Raw genomic sequence first — 12802 nt, forward strand, 5'->3', positions numbered from 1 at the left:
GGATCGCAACCCTCAGTGTTGCCCCCGTACCGGACCGGGGACCGGCAACGGGATTGCAACCCTCGGTGCTGCTCCCGTGCCTCGCTCAGCCAGTGAGCGGGAACCGGTCTGTATGTGGGATCCGAACCCTCGGGTGGGAGCACCGCCGCGCTTCCCAAGCGGCGCACTATCCAGTGCACCACCGGGCCGGCCCTCTCTATTTTGTCTTCTGATTCTGTTATGGATTTTTCCTAGAGGAGTTTAATACAGGCACTTTATGCAGGAGAATTAAATTTTTAGATAATCAAATTTCCATTATGTCTTTTGTTACTGATCTTTTAAATCATTAACAGGGGATTTGTAAGAGTTTCCCATGTGCTAAACAGTACTACATATCTTGAGGGAGGTGGATGAGACATAAACCAGGCTTTTGCCTTCAAAGAATTTATAACTTACCTACATAGATAGTGTACATGAAAAACTTAACTGACCTGAGGCACTGCCTGACAGAAGAAAAGAGGAGATCAGCATGGCCTACAAAAGTCTCATCAAAGAGGAGATCAGCATGGCCTACAAAAGTCAGAGAAACAGATTTTATAGAGGAGTTTACTCTAGAACAGAGCTCCACAGAATGAGTAGGCTCTATTTAAGTGGCAGCAAGAAAGGGGAACACACTGGGAAGAGTGGAGGATGCCATGAGAGAAATCTGGAAAAACTTGATGGATGGGTTGCTAAGGTCCTTAAAATGCTAAATTAATTGGTTTGGGTCAGAAGGCAGAGTATGCATTCACTTGACTCATCCAGCCTAAGAATGTGCAATCCATCTCTTTCCTACCAGCTGTATGTTTCTTCTGAAGGGCAGCCCAGACAGTGAGCCAAGGGACTCTCTTGTGTGGTGCTGTATAGTCCTTGAATGACCACACCAAGGAATAGCAAGCCTTCACTCGCAAGCCATAGCACTTCAGGAAAGCTGGGGTTGAGAAGAAGCTTTTCCTCCAGGGTTCTGAATATTGTAGTCTTTGGCAGTTCAGGTCTTATACTTTGTCCTCATATTCAAGTATGAGGACACCTTTTTTCTATGTCAGAAAATGTTGTGACCCTCCTTTGTACCCTATTATTTCCTGGTCGTAATAGTTGTGCTCTTATTTTTTCATAATATTGCCAGTGCTTAGTGAACAGATGGTGGTCACAGAACCCTAGAAGTAACTTGAAAGCTCCTGGAGCTCTCAGACCCACAGGTTGGGAACCACTGGTCTAAGCTACCACCCTCGTGAGCATTTGGGCCATATTAAGCCCACCCTTTGCATTTCATCTATAGGAGCTTGTGTTTTGCTGTAGAAGGAGCAACAGGTATAATAGTTACCCATTATCCTCTCACTCTTAACTACACAGATCTTGGCTTTCAAGCCATCTTAGACTTTCTACACTACAAGGAGTTGATAATTGATTTTCTCTGTTCTTCCTAATACCTCTAGATGGCCGGGAAAGAGCGTCCAACCCATCTCTGGAAAGTACAAGTAGTGAATTGAGCACAAGCACTTCAGGTATGTGGGTCCCAACCAGTTGCCAACTTCAGCAGCTTTGCTCTGATACAGAGTTGCTGTATACCATGGTGTAAAAACCAGGACTGAGCAGTTCACGTCTATGTTCAGGAAGGTTTGTTCTGCAGATGGCCAAACAGATTTCAGCTGGGAAAAGGGCTATTTCACTCTCAATTGAGTTACCCTTCAGCTGAGAGAAACAGGTGAATACCCAGGGAAGATAGATGGTACTTACACATCTTGTATTCAAAGATGATGGCATAGGTTTGTCCTTCCTTAAAAAAAAAAATCAAGACCCATTTACAGATCTTATAGAGAAGGACCTTGAAGAGTTAAGAGTTTGGTGGCAAATGGCAGTAGGATAGTTTTTCCTCAATTTCTGTTGCCTCTCTGGCCCCCCATATTCTCATGTCCCAACAGAGGGAAGTCTGAGCGCTGTGTCTGGACGGAATGAGCTGGATGCCCATTTGCAGCCCCAACCTCAGAGTTCAGTCATCCCCATGATGTTCTCCCCACCTGAGTCACTGCTGGCATCCTGTATCCTCCGGGGGAACTTTGCAGAAGCGCATCAGGTAAGGGGAGCTTAGGCCATCCCTTGTCATAGTGAAGAATGCTAGGTCAGTCCCTGTTTCACAGTGGACTGCTAGGCCTCAGGTAAAGTTAGATGCATGTGTGACCAGAGCCACTCAGGAGCAGGAGCAGCAGGAGAGAGTTTCCACGTGTCCAGGCCCCGTCCTCTACATTGTGGATTTAGAGATATTGAATTGTTTGTACTTAATATAAACAGTGTTTTAACATGAAAAAGAAAATATCCTGCCACAATCCTACCTTTCAAAACCTTGAAATATTTTTGTTTCTTTCCTTCTTCTCACACATGTGTCGGATTTAGAGATATTGAATTGTTTGTACTTAATATAAACAGTGTTTTAACATGAAAAAGAAAATATCCTGCTACAATCCTACCTTTCAAAACCTTGAAATATTTTTGTTTCTTTCCTTCTTCTCACACATGTGTTTTTATATAGTTAAAAAGCATGATGTAGATAATTTTCAATAATAAATAGAATGTCAGTTCAATATGCAAGAAGTACAGGGAGCTAGAAAATTAAAATATACATGTTATATAGGGAAAATAGCACTGGAGTGGTAATCAGAAGGACTCTTAACCTTTCTGAACTTTGATATTCTCATTTGAAAATTAGAGTTAAATACAAGGGTTTGGATCCCCATACCGGCCAGCCACCAAAAAAAAAAAAAATTAGAGTTAAATATAATACCTGCTTTTCCTACCTCTGGGAATGTTAAAGGATGATGTATACACTGTGAGAAATACAAGAATCCTCTACTAACTTGATAGCATAAAATACTACTCTTCTAATTTTTAAAACTCTCTCGGTATATTTATGACACTTATGCTGGTTCCTTAACACGTAGGTCAGAATTTTTCTTTTGTGGGCCAAGCCCGTGGCTCCCAGCGCCGCAGCGCTCCCACCGCGGGTTTGGATCCTATATAGGGATGACCGGTGCGCTCACAGCGCTCACTGGCTGAGCGCAGTGCGGCCGGTCTCAAAAAGGACAAAAAAAAAAAAAAAAAAAGAATTTTTCTTTTGTGTGAGTGCAGTTGTTGAGGAATAAATCTAGAAGAAATTTAGGTGATAGAGTAATCTTTGCTCAACTTCTGATCATTTTAGATCCCATCCTTTAATGATAATGATAATTATGATTCTCTGGACAGGACCCTCGCCAGCCTTTCTTGTACCCAAATTCAGAGGAAGTCATCTGGGAGTCCCATGACGCTTTGCCCCTAAATGTCCTTCATTTCTCTTCCTTTCCCTGAGCCTTGATTTTTTTTTAATAAAAACTTTATTTATTAACCTAGTTACAGAATAAGTTGTGCATATTTTAAGAAAATACCAAAAAGTATTAACAAGAAAATAAAATTACTTTTAATCCTATTGTATGGAATAACCAATATTAAAAGATGTAGCATATTTCTGGCCAATATTTTTCCAAGATAGATATATATATGTTTTTTATATAGCTGAGATTGTTTTGAATCTAAAACTTTATATAGTGCCTTTTTTACATTACGGTATAAGCATTTAACTGCTAACTGATTTAATGACCTTATAATAGTCTGATCAAGAAGGCGCGTTTAACCATTTCCCTGTTGCTCAACATCTAGATTATTTTCAACCTTGTAATAAATAGTGCCAAGATTATCACCTTTACGTATCAAGCCTTTTGAATTATTTCCCTAAGAAAGTTTCTCATAAAAATTACTGAGTCAAAAGGTATAAATATTTTTAAGGCTTTATAGATCGCCAAGCTGCTTTTCAAAAAAGTTGTGACAGTTAATTCTACATCATCCTGAGAATTAATTTTTATACTTTGTTGTGCTAGACACAAAATGGTATTGTTACTTAAATTTCTGGATTACTGGCAAGGGAAAACATTTTCTCGTTTATGTATTAGTCATATGTATTTTGCCTATTTTCTACTGGGGCTTTAGTGGTTTTCTTACTGGCTTTTATTAGGTATATTTAATCTACTCTTCACTCAGTACTCTTTTGACCCTACAAAACTGACATCTTGGGACCATAGTCTAATGATTGGCAAGATCTCTTCTCTCTAGACATTCACCAACGTCAGTGGGTCCACCACAGCCCACACTCCTCCCTTTCCTGTGACAGGTCATGTTCACATTTGACCTGAAGTCTTCACCCAGCTCTGGGGAACTGATGTTCATGGAGCGCTACCAGGAGGTGATCCAGGAGCTGGCACGAGTAGAGCACAAGATTGAAAACCAGAACTCAGACGGTAGTGGCAACACCATTCGGAGAACTGGCAGTGGCCGCTCAACTCTACAGGCCATTGGCAGTGCTGCAGCAGCAGGTCAGGCTTCCATTCACCATAGGTGGTGAGGTAGATGGGGGATGTGGGCATAAGGGGAGAAACCACCAAGTCATAGGTTCTTCATGAGGCTGAGTGGAAATCCAAAGCAGGACACCTGCCTTGAAAAACAGCAATCCTGACACACTTAGAATAATTTTCTAGCTGCACCAGCATCCCTGACCACAGTGTTCATGTTCCTGCCACTCGAGCTATTCCCGTAGCTCATCCTATGTGACCTAAACTGAAGAGCATGAATGCTGTTTCCAATGTGTTTTGATGGCCGCTATCTCAGGCTTCAGGAGATGGTTGGGAGTTTACTTCATTCCCATATAATTAGTCAGGGATAAAGCGTACTTTTTTTTACTGCTCCATAAATTGAAGAAGTGGTGTATTAACATTTATGGCCTGGGATTCACTGGTCTCAATTCTCAGTCTTGGCTGCACTGCAAAACATTTTATCTTTTTATTATTTCTTCAAAGTGGGCTCTTATCCCACTTTTTCACATCTCTTACTGGTCTAGGCTCTGAATATCAAGTTACCATCCCACATTGCTCCTTCTATGTTCTCCCAGAAATTTTCTAAGCCTATTCAAAAGAATATATGCACATCCTTTTTGATTTTAATATAAATGAGCTCTTATGACAAATACTGTTGTTTACCTTGCTTTTGTTACCATCCCACATTGCTCCTTCTATGTTCTCCCAGAAATTTTCTAAGCCTATTCAAAAGAATATATGCATATCCTTTTTGATTTTAATATAAATGAGCTCTTATGACAAATACTGTTGTTTACCTTGCTTTTTCAGCTATGTACTTTAGAGGTCTTTTCTGATTAGCATACACAGATACATCTCATTCCCTGTCAGCCTACATTTAGATCCCATTTGGAAGAAGCCCTCCCTCATATGAGCCATTCTGAGTTTCTCTTGGCCTTCCTTTTCATGCCATTGTTCTGATGCTGTAAGAGCAGACAGTCATAATGGTGCTAATATATATAATAACAGTATTCTGTACAGAAGAACCTCAAACACTTTTTAAATAACTACTTTTCATAATAAAAGTAGTAGTTAGAATCATTTTAACCCCTTGCTTTTTACTCCACTGCTGCATGTCCAGGGATGGTATTTTACTCCATCTCTGATGTGACCGACAAGCTACTCAGCACCTCTGGAGACCCCATCCCCACACTCCAGGAGGACTTTTGGATAAGTAGTACCCTGATGGAGCCCACTGCTCCCCTGAGAGAGGTTCTGGAAGACCTTAGTCCCCCTGCCATGGCTGCATTTGACCTAGCTTGCTCTCAGTGCCAGCTCTGGAAAACCTGCAAGCAGCTCTTGGAAACAGCTGAGCGGCATCTGAACATTAGCCTTGAAAGCCGGGGTGAGTGTGCTTCTTTAGCTTTATCTCTTAATTCTCAAATGAGGCGTTGGGTTTCTGTGCAAGAAGAAAGTAGTTATTGGCAGAGGGAGGATCGGGAGACATCTGATAGCATAAATATAATCTGTTGGGAGTTTCACCTTCTTAATAGACAGCAATCTTCAGTTGTTTGGGGAAATTATTTTGTGGTTTATAAACAAATTAAAGGAAGAAATATACATCCAAAAATGACAAATGGGGGGAATCTAGACTTTTTTCTTTTCACTATTATCATCATCGTCATCAAAGAGTAAATGTTTTAAAAACCTACTATGGGAGGATTTATAATGAAAAGTTCCCCATCCTCACAGCCAGTTGGGTTTTTAGTTAATTGCTAAGTAAAATACCTACATGCTATTTCTTGATTTGTTCATTTTAGTTACCTTTTGACTTCATGCTATGTTAATAAAGATACAGCAGACTACACCATCCCCTTTTTGCCTCACTCTAAATTGCCTTTGTAACTTTAAACAACATATTTAATCCCCTGTTCTTTTAAACTATACAGTTAATCCTCTATTCCTCATTGCACCAATTTTTAGTAACAGTGCTAGGAATAGGGTAAATGAGTGAGGCATTCACCTCAGACACAAAATTTAAGGGAGCTCCAAAAAACTGTTCAAGATTAATAATATTTTAATCCAAATTTTTTAAAAATAAAAATTAATGCAAAAATGGTATGTATGGATTTTGTGCCTTCAGACTTCATGCCCCCTCCTGGGTGACCCTCACTTAATCTAAAACCTGGGACCATCTTGAATTTGTATACCAGGTGTAAGGGAAAACTTAGTGGATCACAGTTGAAAGGAGGATCATACTTTGAGATTAATAATGTCCCAGAATGTGTATATGGTATTCTTGGAGGAATCATGTATATGAAGATAGAGGTATGTGAAGACAGAATTAGGTAAAGTTCCACTCTCCACCCATCCTTGATACATGCACCAAACATTGGAAGGGCTGAGCAGTGGGAGAAAGGAGCATGTTTTGCCCAGTAATATGGAGGGAGGAATGGTGAATAGGTTGTGTCTGGGACCCCCAGGACCCTCCCAGGTTCTATGATTCTTTAGGAGACCTCACAGGACTCAGCATCTAGTCATACTCACAGCTAAGGTTTATTTCAACAAAAAGATATAAAGCAAAATCAGCAAATGGAAAAGGCTCATGGGGTAAAATCTGGAGGAAACCAGGCACAAGCTTCCAAGAGTCCTCTCCTTGTGGAGTCACACTGGACATGCTTATTCCTCCAGTGATGAGTGGTGATCAGCTCTTTCAAAGTCTTGTCTAGGAGGAAGCTTGTTAGAGACGCAGTGCCCAAGGGTTTTACTGGTGGCTGGTGACAAAAGCACCCCCTGCCTAGCACATACCAAAATTTCACACTCCCAGAAGGAAAGCTGGTATTCAATATAAACTGTATTGTACAAATAATTTAGGCATAGTGACTACTCTGATCATTTAGGGGACATTTTATATCAGTGCAGGAAACTATCAGTCAAGTCCACAGACATCAGCCAGGGGCCAATCTCGCAAGCAGGCCTAAGGTTAGCAGTCTCAGGCCTGCTAAGTTAACTTTTCTGCACACCTCTCCAAGTCACTTCTGAGCTGTTAGTTAAAATGTCCTTTGGTGTTCACATAGTCCTTCTAAAAAAGTATACTGTGGCATACACAATGCTGTTTTTGTCCAATAATTTGCTTCCCCCTCATCTCATATTTATATTCTAAAATGAAAGGAAGTATTATTCAAGCTGTTAATAGCTAAGACAGTTTCACATCAATCAATTAGAAGTTAATTTAGTACCTACTGTGTTTCCAGATTATCCCAAGTATATGGGGGTATAAGAGAGGTCTAAGAAATAATCTCTTATTCTAAAATGAAAGGAAGTATTATTCAAGCTGTTAATAGCTAAGACAGTTTCACATCAATCAATTAGAAGTTAATTTAGTACTTACTGTGTTTCCAGATTATCCCAAGTATATGGGGGTATAAGAGAGGTCTAAGAAATAATCTCTGTCCATAAAGTTGTTAATAGTCCATTGGGGGTGTCAAGATACCACTTAAAGAAATTAGAAAAGAGATCAAGTCCATGGCTAAGGGAAGTACCAAGGCAAACCCCCAAGAAGTACCAGATTGGCTTGGGATAGCAATTCACAGGAGTGCCAGAGATTACGAATCTGCTGCTGTTGACAGCTGAGGCACCTTGCCAGAGGTGGTCCTGGAACCTCGGGCATGGAATAAGCCAGGTTTGCTGGTCATCACCCAAAATGGCGCAGCATATATTTCCTCCTTAATATTGGAGAAGATAAAATTTCATAAGTAAATACAGGACTGAGTATCAGTCTCTGAAAGTACCTTATCTTTTCTGCATTCCCTCTTCCTTTATCTATTTCCAGGTCGACGGCTAGACCACGTGCTCCTCAATGCTGATGGCATTCGAGGTTTTCCAGTTGTTCTTCAGCAAATCAGTAAGATTCTCAATTATCCACCTATGTCAGCTGGACAAACTAAATCAGGTGAGTGGCTTTTCTCCCTTTTTCTTCCCTCCTGGACTTCGATCATTAGGTCAGCAGCAGACTTCACTTTTTCTTTCTCATTTGCTTTCTATAGAAAATGTAGAAGAAAAGGGAGGAGTCCCTCCACGCTGCAGCATCACTGAGCTGCTTCAGATGTGCTGGCCCAGCCTAACTGAGGACTGTGTTGCCAGCCATGCCACCCTCTCCCAGCAGCTGGATCAGGTCCTTCAGTCTCTCAGAGAGGCACTAGAGCTGCCAGGTAGGGGGCTGTCTGCTCAGCAACAGATAAAGGCTGAACTGAAGAGAGGAAACAACTGAGAGTAGAGGAACACTTTGGAGTCGAGGCTTAGGACTCCAGAACTGGGTTCTACCAACTCTTTAGTTAGCCAGGGCATGTCTCATAACTTCACCCATTTCCCCACCTCTCAATTGAAAGGATAGTTAACACTCCATTTGCTGAAACATTTTTCTTATTCCTAATGAGCGAATATTGATCAACTCTTTCCCAAAAGATTGCTGTCTCTTCATAAAAGCTGTCTCTTCACCCAGAGACACTACGGTGAAAAACAATACATACACCCTGATTTCTCCAGACTCAAAGGTCTTCCTGGCTGAGAATCACTTGTACAGGTGACCAACTTAGGATTTTATATCTGCCTTGTAAGTGCAGCGCCCAGGCTATAGGGAGCCCCATGTGGTATAGAGGAGGCCCAGTTTACATACTGGGTCAGAAATTGACTCAAAGCTGGATATACAGACTAAAGCCAATGTCCCTTCTCCTGCTATAACTCCTCTCAGAGCCCAGGAATACTCCACTCTCTTCCCTAGTGGAGCAGGCAGCCCAGAAAGCCCTGGAGGCAGAAGCCCACCCTGTGCACATTCAGACTCAGCTCCTCCGGAAGAACCTGGGCAAACAGACCCCAGCAGGCAGCAGACAGACTGACTATGTGGGCACCTTCTTCAGTTACGGCACCACGCTCGCTGCACTTCTCCTTCGGAGTTTGAGCTCTGAGCCTGGTAAGTAGCAAGAAAGAGGAAATGGAATCATGACTGGCCTGCAAGTGTTTAGGGCAAGGAGGAGGAAAGGTACCAGATTAAGAGGTTCTGGGTATATCAGTAGTCAAGGACACTAGACTTGTAAGGTCCTCCACTCTTATTCATTCCCTTTTATCTCTGTTTTATTCATCTCTGTGCTAGTACAATCATACAGTACATGGGCATACTCAATAAGTTTTCGTGGAATTAGTGATTCAAAAATATCTGTCAGACCTTTGTTCCATTGCGGATTTGAGGACCCGCAGAGGAATTAAGTCTCTGATATAAGTACCAGATTCTTACTTGAGTCCTAAGAGTGAGTACTGCATGTACTTCAGCAAGGTTGGAGAGACTAGGAGTGAGCTGTCTATGGCTGGCCCTCCCACTGAAGTTTGGCGAGAAAAGTCTTTAGAGCAGTGTTAAGGTATAGATAAACTTGTGGTCAGGGTCATGTTAACAATACTTTTTACCAAAAATGAATCAGCAGAAGGCTTCTCAATGTTGTCTTCATTTTGACACCATGCTAATTTACTGTTCTGGGAAATAGGGCTCTAAACTGTTGCAGTCATTGGTGCAAACAAAGGTCACTTTCTTTACCTTTGCAGATCATATGGAGGTCAAGGTGGGAAATCCCTTTGTTCTCCTGCAAGAGAGCTCTTCCCAACTGGTGTCACATCTCCTGCTTGAGAGACAAGTTCCCCCAGACAGGTAGGAGCCACCCACTGCGTGTCAGCCATGGGCCTCCCTGATTATTTCATCAAGGAAACCGAGGGCTCAGTGGGTTGTGCTTGGGTTCAGTACAGAGAGTGGGGATTTCTTCCAGACTTTCCCCTTAATTTGCACAGACTCTTATACAGCTGTGTTAAAATTCAACGGGCCTTGTTTCTTTCTCTTTCTTGCCACCTCTAACATTTATATTGCAGGTATGAAGTTTATGGATGAATTTTCACTTATAGATAAGCAAAAATCCAAAAATTTGATAACAATAGTTGGTTAGGCTGTAGGAAAATGAGCATTGTCAGATTACTGATGGGACATAAATTGGTACAGTCTCTGTCAAAAGAGAATTTGTCAATATCTATTAAAGTTACAAATTTATGTGCCTTTTGACCTAGCAGTCCACATTGGGGAATTTATCCTGCAGCTGTATTGTACACATGAAAAGTGATGTGTGTGCAAAATCATTCTCTTACAGCCTTATATGTAATAGAAATTTATCAGAAAAATCCATTGTTGGGCCGACCCCATGGCGCACTCGGGAGAGTGCGGCGCTGGGAGCGCAGCAGCGCTCCTGCCGCGGGTTCGGCTCCTATATAGGGATGGCCAGTGCGCTCACTGGCTGAGCACAGTGGTGCAGCCAGTCACAAAAAAAGACAAAAAACAAAAAAAAAAAAAAAGAAAGAAAAATCCATTGTTGGGCCGACCCCATGGCGCACTCGGGAGAGTGCGGCGCTGGGAGCGCAGCAGCGCTCCTGCCGCGGGTTCGGCTCCTATATAGGGATGGCCAGTGCGCTCACTGGCTGAGCACAGTGGTGCAGCCAGTCACAAAAAAAGACAAAAAAAAAAAAAAAAAGAAAGAAAAATCCATTGTCCGCTAATAGGAGACTAGTTAAGTTATGGTCCATCCTCATAATGGAATACTATGTAGCTATAAAAAACTAACGAGGGTCTTCTCTATAGAGGAATATGGATAGATCTCCCAGATATATTATTAAGTGAAAAAGCAAGGGGCAGAGCAGTGTGTCTAATGGGCTACCTTTTGTGCTTTTTTTACAAAAAGAAGGGAACTGTTAAGAGCCTTCATTTACATTTGCTTGTGTAAGCATAAATTGTGAGATTGGGTGATAGTGCCAGTGTATTCAGGCCTTGCATGCCCTCTGCTTCTGTCCTTCCAGGCTGGCAGCCCTTCTGGCCCGAGAAGGTCTCAACATAAGTGTGCCACAGGTCATCGTCAACTGCTGCTGTGAGCCCCTTGCACTTTGCTCTTCCCAGCAGAACCAGCAGACATCATCCCTTCTGACTCACCTTGGCATCCTGGCCCAGCAACATACCTCCCATTGCCTGGATGACCTCCCACTTTCTACACTAAGCTCCCCACAGCCAGCCAAGAATCCCACATTGGAGAGAAAACCCCAGGCCTCCCCAAGGGATTCATTACCACCAGCTCTCACCTCCTCTGCCTTGGCCTTCCTTAAGTCCCGCTCAAAGCTGCTGGCTACAGTGGCCTGCCTGGGGGCCTCCCCAGCTTTAAAGATCACCAAGCCCAGCTTATCATGGAAGGAGTTTCGTGGCCGCAGGGAAGTGCCTCTGACTGCAGAGCAGATAGCGCGGGAGTGTGAGTGCCTTCTAGAACAATTCCCTATGCTTGAGGCTTCTCTCCGGGCTGCCTGGGAGCCACTACGAGGGTCCTCTGAGCAGGTGCAGAGTCTGGCAGCAAGTCTCTGTGGTCGGGACAGTCTTTCTACTGTCCTCCTTGGCCTGCATTCTCCGATTGCCCTGGATGTGCTGACCAAGGCCTTTGAGGAATCCCTGGTGGCCAGAGACTGGCCCCGGGCCCTTCAGCTCGTTGAAGTGTACGGGCGAGATGTGGACGATTTGAGCAGCATAAAGGATGCAGTCCTGAGCTGTGCTGTGGCATGTGGTGAGCAGAAAGCTATGCCTCCCTCTTTCACTACTAGTAATAATAATATTTAGCATTCACTGAGTATATCGTCTCATTTAATCCTCACAATAATTCTAGAGAAAAGTACCACCAAAACTTCATGTTACTGAGAGGAGATCAAGGCTCAGAAAGGTTGGGAAACTTGCCCGGGATGGTAAGTGGTGGAGTAGAGCTTAGAGCCAAGTCTATCTGACTTTAGAACAGGCACTCATAACCAATATTCTCAATCCTGAATATCATAATCATTGGGAAATTCTATAAACTACAAATATCTAGGCCCCACCCCCAGAGGCCCAGGATGGGTTTCAGGCAGGTGTTTACTTTAAAATGGGGGTCAGCAAACTTTTTCTGTAAAGGACTTTGTAGACCATATGATCCTGGTCATAACTACTCAACTCTGCTATCGTAGCATGAAAGCAGCCATAGTCAACACATAAAGGAATGAGCATGGCTATAGTCTAATAAAACTTTATTTAAAAAAATAGCTTGTGGGTCCATTTGACAACCCCTGCTTTAAAAGCTCTCTGGGAGATTTGATGTGTAACCAGAGTGAAATGCCAGTGAGGTACAACACCTGACTAGGGAGAGCAAGAGGCAGGCGTGTTGTAGGGAATGGCTTTTGGGTAGGAGGCTTGGCTGTCCTTTGGAAAGGAGAAAATCCCTCCTTGAGAAGTAGTGAAATCCACTTACTGACTGTTTGGTCTTGATTGCTTGAAGTCTGTTTTTCATATCTCCAAGATCAGATCTATGAAATGGGTGTAG

General features: G+C 42.6%; 1 protein-coding gene across 1 annotated transcript in view; it reads left to right on the forward strand.

The window, feature by feature from the left end:
• ZFYVE26 (zinc finger, FYVE domain containing 26) overlaps positions 1 to 12802 on the forward strand; it is a 69974-nt gene that overhangs the window by 18572 nt on the left and 38600 nt on the right. The window contains exons 13-21 of the mRNA XM_008570321.1: positions 1455 to 1523; positions 1941 to 2092; positions 4214 to 4415; positions 5533 to 5796; positions 8224 to 8343; positions 8438 to 8602; positions 9142 to 9360; positions 9984 to 10086; positions 11274 to 12019. Coding sequence (XP_008568543.1) covers positions 1455 to 1523; positions 1941 to 2092; positions 4214 to 4415; positions 5533 to 5796; positions 8224 to 8343; positions 8438 to 8602; positions 9142 to 9360; positions 9984 to 10086; positions 11274 to 12019 — 2040 coding nt within the window. The remainder of the gene's footprint in view (positions 1 to 1454; positions 1524 to 1940; positions 2093 to 4213; positions 4416 to 5532; positions 5797 to 8223; positions 8344 to 8437; positions 8603 to 9141; positions 9361 to 9983; positions 10087 to 11273; positions 12020 to 12802) is intronic.

This window comes from Galeopterus variegatus, unplaced genomic scaffold (genome assembly GCF_000696425.1).
Source record: "Galeopterus variegatus unplaced genomic scaffold, G_variegatus-3.0.2 Scaffold593, whole genome shotgun sequence".
Lineage (NCBI taxonomy): Eukaryota > Metazoa > Chordata > Mammalia > Dermoptera > Cynocephalidae > Galeopterus > Galeopterus variegatus.